Here is a 16,254-nt window from a genome sequence, read left to right on the forward strand (position 1 = left end):
AATCAAGTAAGCATTCATTCATATCATTTATTTTTATATTATTTATTTAATTTATTTATATATTGCTTGGCTGGTTCAACCGCCTTCAATATTATTTAATTATTTATTTTAATCATTTATTTAATCGTTTATTTAAATTATTTTCATTATACTTGGCTGGCTCTGCCGCCTATCTATCTTTCATTTTGTCATTTTCATTTCCTTCCGCTTCCATATTCATACTCTGTCTCCTCCATATCTATCTTTCTTGTTCTTCATATCTTGGTGCTAACCCCTTGTTGGTTTGGTTAGGTTTAGGAAACCTAATTTATCTCCTAGTTTCCTAATAAGAATACAAAAGTAATTTAAAAACCTAATAAAACTAAATTCAGAAAATAAAATAGGCAACATACCAAAATCCAATCAAAACATAAAATAAAAACTAATATTTTCTAATTATAAAATTCAGTCAATGCAATGTAGGCGTATATCATCCTCCACATGGTAAAAGTTCCATGTCACCAAATGATGTCACATCACCATCCATGTCATCAAATCGCCCCACATCACCATATTGTTGGATTCCATGTGTTAGGCTTTCTTTCATATTGGCATCCTCCGTTCCAATCATATGGACCAATTTTGCTTCATCTTCAGTAATGAATTTAAAGACAACCTTATTAGTACGACCATGATGATTAGTATCTCTATCAAGTTGCCACGGATGTCCCAAAAGCAAATGACCAGCTTGCATTGGTACCACATCACAAATAACCTCATCTACATAATCACCAATAGAGAATGCAATCTTCACTTGCCTATTCACCTTTAACTCTCCACAATCATTAAGCCATTGTAGCTTATATGGTTCTGGATGCTTCATAGTGGGTAAACCTAGTTTTTCAACCATAGTAACACTAGCAACATTAGTACAACTCCCACCATCAATAATCATACTACATACCTTATCCTTGACTTTGCACCTAGTATGAAAGGTGTTCTCCCATTGTACTTCCTTCTCATCTTTATACACAGTTAAAACTCTTCTAGCAACCAATGACAAGTCCCCACCAACTGGATACTTGTAATCTCCTTTATCTTCATCACCAACGTCTTCCAATGGTAGCATAGATTCATTGTCTGACTCTTCCTCTTCAGTTTCAATGTCTCCACTTTCCTGAATCACCATGACCTTCTTATTTGGACATTGACTTGCAATATGACCCCTGCCTTGACATTTAAAGTACATGATATCTTGATATCTAGTTGAAGATAAATCAGATTTACTTACTTGCTTGGATGAGGATGGTTCGGCCTTAACTTCGGATTTAGGCCGTGTGGTGGCTTTACCTTCAAACTTGGGCTGATTAGGTTTTCATGTGGTTGGGCTTGCTTTCCAAGTATTTTGAGCAATACTAGGTCTTGTGGTACCCCTCCTCTTGAGTTGTTGCTCTACTTTGATGGCCATGGGCGACATCTTCTCAATCTCCACGTAATGATGCAAGTCCAATTGATTTGCTATTTCCCTATTCAAACCAGCCAAGAAACGTGCCATTGTATCCTCCCTATCCTCCTCAACATTGGTCCTCATCATAAGGATTTCCATCTCCTTATAATAGTCCTTTACACTCCTATTTCCTTGAGACAAGCTTTGTAGTTTCTGAAAAATGCTTCTATAGTAATGGCTAGGTACGAAACGCTTCCTCATTAAAGCCTTCATCTCCTCCTATGTATCTATAGGTCTTTGACCAGCTCGCCTCCTAGAAAGTGTCTCTTTGTCTCACTATCCAATAGCATAGTCCGTGAATTCAACAGTGGCTAATTTAACCATTTTAGGCTCGGAGTAGTTCTGACAATCAAATACCATCTCAATTCTCTTCTCCCACTCGAGATATGCTTCTAGATCACTCTTACCTTGGAATGATGGTATTTTCATCTTAATTCCTGCATAGTCATTGCCTCGGTCTAACCTCTCTCTCCCATGGAATTGATTAGTTCCCAAACCAATGTCTTCTTCTTCTTCCTCATAGTCATCTCCCACTCGTGCCTAATCTCCCCTACTTGGAATATCTCTTCCTCTATCACGTCCATGAGCAAACCTCTGTGGAGGTCATTGCTGCGGCATTTGCTAAGATGATTCCATCCTATCCAACCTATCATGGATCTGCCCCATCTCCAACCATAGTGCTCTTTGTAGTTCTCCCACCATGGCTTAAATGTATAGCTTCGGATCAGCCACACTTGCAGTTTCATCCATGCTTTCTTTACTTTTGTCTTGTGACATGATTTGTCAGCAAAACTTGTTAGTAAAAAGGACCTCACAACACTCCCTCACGTGTTTCGCTCAAATTCAAGGTCTCAATTCACTCGTGTTTGCACTCTAGTTACAGTTCGGCTTTTACCCTCTATAATTCTCACCTCTCTTGCCTTTTAGCACTCTAGTAATTCTATTTGGTTCTTTTCAAACTAATTTCAAACTAAAACAAACTAGCAAGTAACAATCCAAATAGACCTATCAAACAATTGTGAAAATAAGGCTACAAGACAAATAGAATGAAAAGTAACAAGAAAAAGGCAACGATGAAAGCGCAACAAGAAATTTGGCACAAATAAAAGAAACTAGAATGTGAGGAACAAATTGGAATGAGATTTACAAACTGGAGTGAGTGAATATTCAACAAACCTTATTTTTGGTATTGATTTTGGCTTGTTTTTGGTGCTCCTCAAATCAACCAAAAAAAAAAAAAAGTTTCACTACCTGGTTTCTCTTGAAATCTCAATAATTCAGTGCCACAAACCACAAGAAAAAAAAATTTAAGAATGAATTTTTGTTTTTTGTTGTTTTTTTGTTTTAATGAATGAAGAAGAACATAAAAACAAAATGCGAAGAAAAACACAGCAACCCAAATGCAAAGAACAACCAAAGAAATCAAAGGTGCAATTTCTAACCTAATGCTAAAAATCGCCCAAAAAAAACCAAGAAAAATAATGAAACAAAAGAAAAGAAATAGATAGATCAAATCTGTAATTAGAAACTAGCTCTGATACCAAATTGATACGAACCTAGAGCAACCTGCCTCTAAACCCGTAACAAAGATTGAATTAGATTGTATAATTACAAGTTATCAATGGAAGACCTCGACCCATTACCTATATATGAGGTAAGAACCTTGGTATGGTAAAGACGCCACAATAGGGTGCGAAATAACCTATTGATAAGTCAAATTTGAACTCCACAAGCAAAGCTTGAAAAGTTCGATATAGTTCTTAGAGAATCAAGAGAAATCACTCTCACTTTGAATCAAAATTGTAATCTAAATTTTATTCATGACTTGTGTGCCTTTAAATAGGCAAAATAAATTACAAAGCTTTCCTAAATTTGCTAAAAATAATTATGGAATAATTATGGATGAAAATTAGGTTTAGAAAACCTAATTTTGATAGGTTTAGGAAACCTAATTTAGTTAGGTTTAGGAAACCTAATTTACCTCCTAGTTTTCTAATAATAATAGGAAAGTAATTTAAAAACCTAATAAAACTAAATTCAGAAAATAAAATAGGCAACATGCCAGAATCCAATCAAGACATAAAATAAAAACTAATATTTCCTCATTATAAAATTCAGCCAATGCCATGTAGGCGCATATCATCCTCCACGTGGCAAAGTTCCATGTCACCAAATGATGCCACATCACCATCCATGTCATCAAATCGTGCCACATCACCATATTGTTGGATTCCATGCGTTAGGCTTTCTTTCATGTTGGCATCCTCCGTTCCAATCATATGAACCAATTTTGGTTCATCTTCAGTAATGAACTTGCTTCCTTGGGATGTGAACACCTCTTGGATTAAACCATTTAGTGCTTCTTTAAATCTCTTTGCTCTTGCCCTGGTTATTGATCCTGTAGAGATTTGAAGTGGCTCTGGACTCCATCTCGGGGTGCTCCTGGTCATGTCCTCATCATATGATGGGGCACATCAGTACTCCAGAAGTGACGGGGGCTAAGCTGGAATAAGAGATGAAGGTTGACATGATCTTGGAATCTCTATTGGATAGCTCTAGTCAATTCAAATGAACTATAATATGAATAAATTGAAGCTTACTCCTATTAAACTGATGCACGAGCTTAAGAGTGTTGAAAGGTCTCTCATGAAGCAAGGAAGTGCTTATCATGCTGAAAATTCCTCAAAACCTAAAGGGAAACCTAAGGTGGAAAGAAGAATAAGAAGCAAAAGGGAATAGGTCTAGCTATCAAACCAGCTGCAATGAAGAAGCTGGAAGACAAGTGCTTCAAATGAGGACAGAAAGGTCACTGAAAGAAGGATTGTCCTAAATCAAGTATGGGTAGTCTAATTGTTGTTGAAGCTTGTTTAGTGGAGAATTACAATGATAAATGGATCATTGATTCAGGAGCCACTAACCATGTTTTTACTCTTTGCAATAGTTCAAACAAAGAAGCCCACTCAGTAAATGACAAAGAAGCTTGAAGTTGGGAAACATGGAATATGTCTCCATAATGGCAGTAGGACTAGTGAAGTTATGTTTTGGTAATAAAACTTTATGTTTATCAGATTTTTTGTTTGTTCTGGATTTTAAAAGGAATTTGGTTTCTGTTAATTGTTTAGTTGAACATGGTTTAATAGTGCAGTTTAATTTCTCAGTTTCAATAAAGAGTAACAATACTTCTATTTGTTCCTGATTATTGATGAACGGTCTATATTTTTTAACTTCTTTGTCCTATAGTATTAATGCCATTAAAAATAATGATGATGAGCAACTTCTCTTATCTAAGAAAGGAAATGTTTCAAATGAAACATATTTATGGCATTTGCGATTGGATCATATTAATTCTAGCAGAATTCATGGTTTGGCTAAAAGTATAATTTTAAATTCCTTTATCTTTGAACCTATGCCAGTGTGTGAATCATGTTTAAAAGGTAAAATGACAAAGAGGCCCTTCAAGGCCAAAGGAAATCGTGCCAGCATACAATTGGAATTGGTACATACTAATGTATATGGACCAATGAGCATTCAAGCTAGAGGCGGGTATGAGTATTACATCATATTTACCGATGACTACTCAAGATATGGTTATGCTTACCTAGTGCGCCATAAGTCTAAAGCTTTTGATAAATTTCAAGGGTACAAGGCTGAGATAGAAAAGCAATTGGGTGTCCATATCAAGCAGTTTCGGTTTGACTGAGGAGGTGAATACTTGTCTGGAGAAGCATTACTTAGCTGAAAAGAGGATAATTTCTCAATTATCATATCCTGGAATGCCCAGCAAAATGGAGTATGTGAAAGGAGAAATAGTATCCTTTTAGATAGGGTGAGGTCGATGCTTAGTTATTCATCATTACTTGAATCGTTCTAGGGATATACCTTAGAAACAGCAGTACACATACTAAACTGGGTTCCATCTAAATCTATTTTAAAAAGACCCATAGAATTATGGAAAGGCACAAGCCCAACTTGAACTATCTTAGAATTGGGGGTGCTCTAGCATATGTGTTGGTACAGAAACAACAAAAGTTAAAATCTCGTACATGTGTATGTTTATTACCTACCCTAAAGGAACGAGAGGTGGAATATTTTACAATCCATAGGAAAAGAAGGTGATAGTGAGTACTCGTGTCACTTTCTTAGAATAAGATTATATGAACAATTTTAAACTTAAGAGTAAAGTAGGTCTTGAAGAGCTTGACTCAGTTTGAGATCCACCAGAAATTTCTAGTTTTCCACCCCTGTTTCATGTTGAAGTTCAAAGAGGGGAAAATGTACAAAATGTACCCAAGGGTGATCAAACACAGGAAACAGCTGAGGAGGAATTCTAGAAACTCAAGAACAAGAATATAATGAAAAGATTCGTGATTCACCTGAATCATAAAACTTGGATCTTCCTGTACATGTACAACAACCAATGTAGCAAACTTGTAGTGGGAGAATGATACGTAAACTTGAAAGGAATGCCTTACGTAAACTTGAAAGGAATGCCTTGTTATAATAGACTTATCAAGTCATTTTGGATAATCCTAATGATGACCATATCACATACAAAGAGGCATTGGAGAATGTTGAAGAGTGAAAAAAGGTAATGGATTGTGAGATGAAATCTATGGGTTCAAACTCAGTATGGTCTTTTGTAGAAGCTCCTAGAGGGTAAAACCTATTAGTTGCAAATGGATCTACAAAAGGAAGAGAGTACTAGTAGCCACGCTTAAATCTACCCAGATTTTCTTAGCTGTAGCAGCAGCTCTTGATTATAAAATTTGACAAATGGATGTCAAAATAACTTTTTTAAATGGGAAGCTGGAATAGGACATCTATATGGAGCAATCAAAGGAGTTAATGGCAAAAGGTAAAAAACACATGGTCTGCAAGTTGCATAGTTTATGGACTTAAACAAGCATCTAGGTCATGGAACATTAGATTTGATCAAGTTATCAAACCATACGGTTTTTAGAAAAGCCCTGATGAACTATGTGTGTATAAAAAGATTCAAGGATAGTGGTAGCCTTTCTGGTTCTTTACGTAGATGACATACTATTAATAGAAAACAATGTAAAAGTATTGTTAGACGTAAAGGGTTACCTGATAGAGTAGTTTGACATGGACTTGGGTAAAACTAACTATATTCTAGGAATCAAACTTTTATGAAACCAGAAGAATAAGGTGTTAGCTTTATCCCAAACTTCCTACATTGATAAAATAATGACCATGTTCGGCATGGAAAATTCCAAAAGGGGACTTTTACCCTTCAGACATAGAATTCATCTTTCTAAGAAGCAATCACCAAAAACTCCTGAAAAGAAAAAAAACCATGAGCAAGAAACCTTATGCTTCGGCTGTTGGTAGCATCATGAGTGTCATGTTATGTACCAGATTAGATATCTGCTATGCAGTGGGAGTTGTAAGCCGATACCAATCAAATCCTAGAGTAGAGCACTGGACTGCAATAAAACATATTCACAAGTATTTAAAGAGATAAGGGATTATATGTCGATGTATTCCAGTAGAAGTCTTGAAATACTTTGTTATACGGACTGTGATTTTCAAGAGGATATTAACTCTAGTAAATCAACATTAGGATATGTGTTTATCTAAATGAAATAGCCATTTGTTAGAGGAGTATTAAACAGACTTGTGTTGTTGACTCCACAACTGAAGCTGAATATGTGGCTACATCTAAAGCTGCAAAGGAAGCTGTATTGGTTAAGAAATTCATTTTGGATCTTCATGTAATACCAAATGCAGATTGGTCAATTACCCTATACTGTGATAACAATGGGGCCGTAGCATAATCCAAAAAACTCAGGTCTCACAAAAAACAAAAATGCATATTAAGAAAGTACCACTTGATCCGTGATTTCATTGATAGAGGAGATATAGTAGTTATTAAAATAGCATCTAATGAGAACCTAGCAGAACCTTTTACTAAGACTCTTCCTAAATGTGTGTTTAAGAAGCATGTAAATTGTATGGGTTTTAAGAGGGTCCCAGGCTTACTTTAGAGTGAGTGCGAGTTAACTTCATTTGTGCTTTAGGAGCAAGATAAGTTGTAATATCATTTTCCAATGAAGTTATTTTAAAAGGTTTTGCACGTTATATTTTACGTATAAGGTCCAGACTCATTATGTAGTATATGATCATATGGATATGTCCATAGAAGACATGATCATAGATTCTCATAATTAATAAATTGTCTCATAGTTGTTAATAAAGTTGGACACTTTCGTTAGACTGCAATATTTTATGAAATAGCTTGTCTTGATTATTATAAAATAATGGAATAAATCACATCATTCTAAAAGGATCGGAAGATATTTGATTAAGGATAAATTTCTGTGAAAGAAATTAAATCTCAGGCAATATTGGATATATTATTGTTTTTAATCTTGAGTATATTATAAATAAGTAGTTAAGTGACTATAGTTCTTTAAGTTATCAATAAGTGAGGTCTGTTTTGAATGGCTAGTATCTTGATGATTTGGGAATTATGGTCTTTTGATTACCAAGTATTTATGAAATATACAAAATGGAATTCGTATGAAATATCCTCTTGATATGTTTCGGTACTCGGATATTGAAGTCACTGGTTAGTGCATTGGATCCGTTAGAAAAACTTATAAGTCAAGAGAATAAATAAATAGTTGATTCATAGAAAAATTATCAATTAATTATTGATATTTTACAAAAGGAAAATATATTTAATATATACATTATTAATCTTTGAGTTCACATCTGGGCTTTTAATGAAGTAATAGCATCGGATAAGATCACAGTCCCAGACTTACTTCTAAGCAAGTGGGAGATTGTTTGATTTATGCTTCAGAAGCAATCTTGACCGTTGATCAAGAGCCTTAACTAATAATGGCTGTTGGTTCCCCAAGTTACTAATAAAGTGACAGAGCCCATTAACTAATTGTTTAGAGAAGAGTGTGGCCCATCTATTGGGCCCAAGGTAATTAGGAAATCCTGAGAGGCTAGAATTTGGAGTCTATAAATAGACTGCTTTTTAAAAAGCCTCCACATAGAGTTTCTGCAGTTTTAGTTTCTAGATACTAAAAACCTTAGTGGTAAACCAAAATAGAAAAAATAAAACTTTTGAGCCTTCTTGTTTCTAGTAATTAGGTGTGCCCACACACAAATCTGTTACAACTAGAATAGTTTGGAGGGTTCTGCGTGAAAGGTTAGTAAAATTTAAAGGATATAGACATTAGTTTATCACATGCTTTATTCAATCTTCATTAGGCTTCCGTTGTATACATGATTCCAACATATATATATATATATATGGCCGTTAAAGACCAAATGCACAAGTTTTAGTCAACAAGAGTAATCTTAATTCCGTTATCAGTTATGGTCAAATTGTGAGAAAAAACTTATATACAATTACTGTTGGATTAGGACCCACGTACCTTATTTGTATGAGTAAATGTAGCATAATCATTCTGTGTGAGTTTCTTTCACTTAATTTTCTCATTTATCAAATTAACCAAACGATGGATCCATCCGCATTAGTCTGATAGATACTTTAACTTCTTCCTTTTGGTAGAGTCTAAATGTTATACGTATATATATACACTTTGTTTTTTGTTGAAAAGTCTTTACTTTGTTTTTTGGTGAAAAGTCTAAATGCTATCTCTTAACAGCTCATCTGTTAATTGAATGAATGTAAGATTAACACTAGTGCATTATTGCACATAGTTTTGATATTTCAAAGCTGCAAAGTTAACAATTGGTTTTAATCTCTTGTCTGTCTTTGCTAGAAACTTATTTCCTAAAAGGAAAATTTCATCTACATCCTTGAGGTTTGATGAAAATTCATTGAGGTTTGAAAAATTATCACATACATTTTCAAGACTTGAAAAAATCATTATTTACCATACTAGGATTGATTTTTGAGTAAACTCATTTATGAAAACTCTATTTTACCCCTTAATTTCAAAATAAATGTCAAAACTTTATTTTACGGTCTTTTTATATAATAATATATATTAAAAAGTGTGATTTATTTTTCACTTTTCAATTGTATTGTTTATCAATAATTATATAAATTAAATTTATGATAAATGATATTTTTTAATGTACACTATTATAAAGTAAATGATAGAATAATAATCTAATATTTATTTCAATGTATAAGTGTAAAATAGATTTTCCATCAATCAATTTTTCAAAAATCAACTCCCAAAGTGGTAAATGATAATTATCCAAACATTAAGGGGTAAATGATAATTTTTCAAACATTAGAGGTGCTAATGAATTTTTTGCAAACCTCGAGGTGTGTCCCTTTCATAAAGAGATAGTCAATGTTGATAGAAGAGTCTAGACCCCATTGGTACAACTATGACTTTTTATGACGACCAATGTAGGTAGGTGCGAGAGGCACTAGCATGCTATCTATTATTCAATTTCACATTGCTAGGTGTGGAATAGAGGATAATTCAAATGCAATGATAGTCAATCTTATAATATCGAGACCTTTTTCAAAGTGGTTGGCTTCAGAGTTCGAAAGAACTTTGAAGTTAAGCATACTTGGACAATAGTAGTATTGGGATGAGTGATCTTATAGGAAGCTTTAAACCAAAAAAATCACATACCGAGTACAGTGGCTAAATTAGGAACAATATTGGCATAGAATGCCACGTCTACCAGTGAAGGTGGAACATCACAAATGATATCAGAGCTTGTATCCGATCGAAAGTGTACCAGCAAAGACACTGGACACTTAAGGGTATATTGTGATGACCTATGTGGATGGATGTAAGAAGCATTGGTAGACTATCTGATGTCTAATCCCTTATCACCTAAGTGTAGAATATGGAATTACTCAAATGTAATGATAGTCATTCTTATAATACCATAAGGTGTTTTCAGAGATCTTGACTTCAAGGTTCAAAAGAACCTCGAAGTTAAACATGCTTGGACAAGAGTAATATTGAGATGAGTGATTTTTTTGGAAGCTCTGATAAAAAAGCCTTATACCCAGTTGGGAACAATATCAACAGAAAATGACCAATCCGCCAGTGGAAGTGGGGTATTATACCTTTTTTAGGATGATATCGACAAAGAATGACAATGTTCCCCAGTGATGATGGGGTCTTATAGCACAAGGTCTATAAAATTTATTCGAGGTGGTCAGATCAAAATTGATCTCCACAAACATTTTATTCCCCTCGATCTCCATCAAAGATAAGGGATGATTTTTCAAATTTTAATGGTGTAGATGAATTTTTACTAAGCCCCTAAAGAGATAGTATACTTTTCTTGATACAAGGTCTGTAGAATTTTGTGGAATTTTTGTTTTCTTTTGGACCTTAAATGGAATATATATATATATATAAAATAGTAGAGAAGAAAAAAAAAATAAATAAATACATAAAGCGGTGGCTTCCTGGTGGCCCGGTCAAAATTGATATCCATATATGTTAATAAGTGATGATTTTTCAAATTTTAAAGATGCTGATTACCAAACCTCAGGCTGTGTTCCTTTCCTAAAGAGATAGTCAACTTTGATAGAAGATTCCAGACCCCATTGGTATGGCTGTGACTTTTCTTGGCACAAGGTCTACAAAATTTTGTGGAATTTTTGTTTTGTTTTTTTTTTTTTTTAAGGACCTTAAAAGGAAATATATACATATATATATATATATAATAGTGGAGACAAAAAAAAAAAGAAAAAAAAAAAAGAGCAGTGGATTCGAGGTGGTCCGGTCAAAATTGATCTCCATCTATATGATATAAAACTCAGGGACTGCAGTTTATTCTCCTCTTATATTGAGTTAAATATAATGTAGATGGAGAAATAGACAAATATAATATGATTGATTTAAAAGTTCTACCAACTAAATTGTTCGGTACAGGACTCCATTTGAATCTATAACACATTTTACATGCTATTATTTTACAGTGTCCATTGTATTATTATTTAAAATTTTGAGTTTATTGATCTTTAACTTTTTCATGCATTATTAACACATTTAGGCTACATATTTTGGGTTGAGAACAGGTTTTGCTCCCTTGAGAAACTATAAGCATTTAGCGCCATGTAAAGTTGGAAATGTATAAGAATTATTAACTCTGATAGTCTTAATTTATGCTCATATTTCCACTTTGTCTTGAACATTTTTCCTTCTTTTTTTTTTTTTTTTTTTTTTTGTATTTTACTCCACAAAATTTAGTTTTTGATGCACAATTATCTTTTTTAGCCATGTAGTGCACCTACTCTAATAAGAAAATAATAAAATTATAAATTCACACAATTCCATGAAAGACCTCTACATGTTGAATCAAATGCACTGCATGTTTAAGGACCAAAGTGTGTCAAAAATTGCACTTTAAGAACTAAAGAGGCAAAAACATTGTTCAAAGATTAACAGAGCTAATAATACAATACATAATAAGCTGAAGAACAGAACAAAGGGACCAAAGAAATGATACTTACTCACCCTAAACTACTTGTTTTAACAATAAATTGTCAGCTAAACATTACGAAATTGTCACCACATTTAAATATTATATGACAAATAACTCAAATTTAAGGATTATTCAAATAACAACGTTTTCATTTCAAAGATCAAAGTGCCAAAACAACTAAAGTTCAGGCCACATACAAGAGAATTACCGTTGACTGCTGACAAGCAAAATAAAAAAAATAAGAAAAAAAAGTAAAAAAAAAAAAAGCCACAATCAAAGCTTAAAAGAGTAAATTTCCAATTTTCCAATTGTTTGAGCCACTTGGATTTGGATCCCTTCTCCAGGAGTAGTAACTTTGCCACTATACTTAACACACTGCAACAACTCTACAAGCAAAGAAGATTTGGTCTCAACTCTTTACGATCTATTCTCTGGAGATAAACTATGAACCAAGAGCTGCCAAATTAATAAGAAGAAACAAACGTCATGGTAAAACAAATGAACATATAAAACAAAGAATAATGGCAGCAACTGAATTGTACTAGAAAATTAAATTAAAACTAATCCTTCAGCAAAACAGTATGAATCATAATTAAAACTAAAAATAATCTGTTAGAATTTGAACCCTTTCATGTAGCTAGCCTAGCCGTTTATACATGAAAGAGAAAAATAAGGATATATGTGGAAACAACAACAATATAACAATATGCCAGTAAACCATAATCTTAGTGCTCAAATTTGAAGAATAGTCAACGGAAGAAGGAAGAGCTCTTGCATTGTTAATTTAGTCAATGAAGTATGCAACAAATGTTTAGTCTACTGATAGCGAGGCGACAAGAATAGAAGTCAACAATTTGTGAATATAATTCTCACATATCCTTAAAAATCTAACTAAATTACTTTAATTTAGATTATTATACATACAACAAAACATAATACTTAAGGTGAAGATTAACTTAAATACAACATATGAATAATAAGAATTTGTATTCATTACTATGGTGCATTTTCTAATCAATTTTCTATATCTTTAAAAAAATAAAAAATAAAAAATAAAAAAAGCAAGTTAAAGGAAATCTGACCTGCTATCCTTGAATCCTTCTCTTCAGTTTATTCCATTTAATGCTAATTGTCACATATAAAAAATCTCTGAAGTTACTTAAGAACCCAAAATATGTCCTTCTCCATGAAGTGTTTATTAACAAAGTCCCACAAACACCCCAAAATGCAAAATTGAATCCAATTCCAATACCTATATAAAACCACAACACGTCAAACCACAATCCACCATCTTCAAAATCACTTTTACCACCAGCTGAGTGTGAAGGAGGATGTGATGTTTCATCTCCAGGGCACATACTTGTCAAAGGAGGCCCACATAGTCCTCTGTTTTCTTCATATGAAGAAGCATTAAAGCTTTGGAGTTGAGTGCCTGTAGGTATTCTCCCAGATAACTGATTATATGACAAGTCCATGACAGAAAGAGAAGATATATTGGTCAAGCTTGAAGGAATTTCTTCAGAAAGCTGGTTGTGGGACAAGTCCAAGGATTCTAGCCGATGCAGTTGTCCAATCTTCTTAGGGATAGTTCCATTCAAACTATTCCTTGAAAGGTTTAGTTGAACCAACGCTACAAGATTTGTCAATCCTCGAGGGATTTCTCCAACCAATGCATTACATGATAGATCAATCATTTTTAGCTGTTCGGGAATTTTTTCATATGGATACTCTATTCCCTTCCACATGAGCTTGGCCTTGTCTGCAGAACTTATTTCAAACATCTCATATCCGAAGCTAGAAGGAATTGGGAAAGCTAGAAGATATATATCATCTGGATATAGTTGTTCATTGTAAGCCATGGAAGTCAAATTTTGAATGCATGGTGGAATTTCTCCTGATATATGATTCAGAGAGAGATCCAATATCTTAAGATAAGAAAGACTACATAGATTCGAAGGCATGCGTCCATTGAGTTTGTTTGATTTTAGACGAAGGACTTCCAGGATTTTAAGGCTTTGACCAATCCATGTGGGTATGCTTCCACTCAACTTGTTGTTGCCAAGATCTAAAAATTGCAAATTGGAACAATTCTGCAACAATGGAATGATACCAGAGAAGCTATTGTTGCTCAAACGCAAAGTTTGGATACTATACAGTGAAGACAAGGAGCTAGGGAGTATTCCCGATAAATTATTGCTTTCCAAATTTAGAATGCATAGTACTCTCCAATCCATCCGACAATCAGGAAACCTTCCAGTTAGCATATTATAAGAGATGTCGAGGAATTCTATCATATCTGTTAGACTACAGACGAACGATCTGAATCTTGTAAATTTATTGTGGGAGAGATTTATAAATTGTGCATTGGAAAGTGAAACTGGAATTGTACCCTGAAATAGGTTGGAACTCAAATCGATTGTAGATAATGGAGCAGGAAAATTTTGCAGGGTGCCATTGACATGGTTGAAAGATAGATTTAAGTACACTAATTTAGAAGCCATAGGATAAAACCAGTCAGGGATAACATCAGAAATACCGGCATCAGAGATATCAAGGTAGCTCAAATTCAGTTGAGTTCGAAGCCAGCTAGGAAACCGAGGGCCCATTTTGCAGGAATTCAATTTTAAGATATATAATGTTCTAGGGAGAATCCCATTGGACTCGAAATTCAATGTTAAAGAGTTGAAGGATAAGTCCAATATCTGCAGTTTCAAAAGATTTTGCAGGTGGGATTTGGAGACTATCCCAGTAAAATAATTTGAAGAAATATCCAAGATCTCCAAGTTAGAAAGCTGACCAATACTTTCTGGTAGACTACCGTTTAACTTATTTTGACCTACCCTTAACTCTCTCAGGAAGGAAAGTTTTGAAAGATCAGGCAATGACCCAGTGAGTAGGTTGTGGTGTAAGTGCAGGACAGCAAGCTTTTGAATTTGGCTTAGGCTAAATGGGAAATGACCCTCCAACTGATTATCAGCCAAATACAGTTCCCGCAGAGATGGGAATGCTTCCATATCAGGAACTGACCCTCCAAGTTGGTTATCACTCAAATTCAAAATCTCTACCGACTTTCTCACACAGCGACTCAAGTTTCCTAAATGATCATTAAGTGTTCCATTAAGTTCGTTATCATTCAACAACAACACTTTCAGGTTGCAAAGGTTTCCCAATGATTTTGGTAATCCACCTTGGAGTGAATTATGAGACAAATCAATATGTTCAAGAGAGCTCATATTCGCAAAAGAATTCGGAAGGAGCCCTCTTAAATCATAATTGAGATTTAGGGTAAGATTAACTAGATTCAAACTCACATTCAGCAGCCAAGGAATTATTGTTGGATGGATTCCGTATCCAGATACAGAAAGATATTTTAGAGAATTTGAAGAATTCATATGGGAGAGAAATGAAGTGTTTAACCTGGGAAATTCACAATAACTCAACTCTAAGCTTGACAAGGAGGAGGCCAATTTAATGGACTGAAGCCAATCCACAGCTTTGGTGAAATTGGTATCCTCAAATCTGAGGATTCTCAAAGAAGAGAGATGAGGAAGCCAATGAAGGCTTTCAATCATTAGAATAGAACCACGAAGATCAAGGACACGCAACTTAGTGAGATTCCCTATCCGGGAAGGAATTGTACCAACAATGTAATTATATGAAAGGTTGAGATAGTTGAGACTGGTGAAAGAACCAATGAAGTTTGGTATCCTAGTAAAATTATTAACACTAAGATCCAAGTGCTTCAAATATTGTAACTCAAGTAACGAAGACCCAATTTCATTGCCAAAATTTGGATGATTTAGGAATGTAACTGGAGAGAGATCAAGAGTAATAACATGACCGGTTTTGTTATCGCACTTGATCCCAATCCATTTGCAACAATCTTCATTACTGGAGCTTGTCCAGGAGGATAGAAAGTTACCTTTATCCAAAATGCCATGTTTAAAGCTGAGAAGAGCTTGTCTTTCCCTCTCTATACACCCTGCAGCTTCAGAACATCCAATACTCTTGCTGAATATGATGAAAGCTAGCATGATTAGTAGAAGCTCTCCCATTCTTTCGAGATGTCTAAGCATTTTCAAGGCAACCATAATGAGAGACCTATGAAAATTGCAGAGCAACTGAGAGACAATATTAGTGATTGCTTGTATCCTCACAATAGAGAAATCTCAAGTTGCAGCACGAGTTTAAGTCGGCTAGAGTAATCTCAATCGGTTTCTTAATTTTCTCAGTTATGGTCTAACTGTAAGGAAAAACTTATATACAATAATTGTAGGATTAGAAGCACATACTTTATTTGTATGAGAAATGTAGCATAATCATTCAGTGTAAGTTTTTCAATTAATTTTTTC

At 34.2% G+C, this 16,254-nt stretch overlaps 1 protein-coding gene across 1 annotated transcript; it reads right to left on the minus strand.

Moving 5' to 3' along the window:
- Positions 1-11,995: 11,995 nt before the first annotated feature.
- Positions 11,996-15,957, minus strand: LOC125423350 (receptor-like protein EIX2). Its single transcript, XM_048477099.2, has 2 exons — positions 12,985-15,957; positions 11,996-12,358 (listed from the first exon to the last, which is right to left on the minus strand). Exon 1 carries the CDS (start codon positions 15,955-15,957, stop codon positions 12,988-12,990), a length of 2,970 nt encoding a protein of 989 aa, XP_048333056.2. The 3' UTR covers positions 11,996-12,358; positions 12,985-12,987.
- Positions 15,958-16,254: the final 297 nt, after the last annotated feature.

Source organism: Ziziphus jujuba, chromosome 3 (assembly GCF_031755915.1).
Source record: "Ziziphus jujuba cultivar Dongzao chromosome 3, ASM3175591v1".
In the NCBI taxonomy this organism is placed as follows: Eukaryota; Viridiplantae; Streptophyta; class Magnoliopsida; order Rosales; family Rhamnaceae; genus Ziziphus; species Ziziphus jujuba.

Excerpts from the sequence above, each read along its gene's own strand:
- LOC125423350 (XM_048477099.2), bottom strand. The coding sequence starts at position 15,957 with ATGGGAGAGCTTCTACTAATCATGCTAGCTTTCATCATATTCAGCAAG.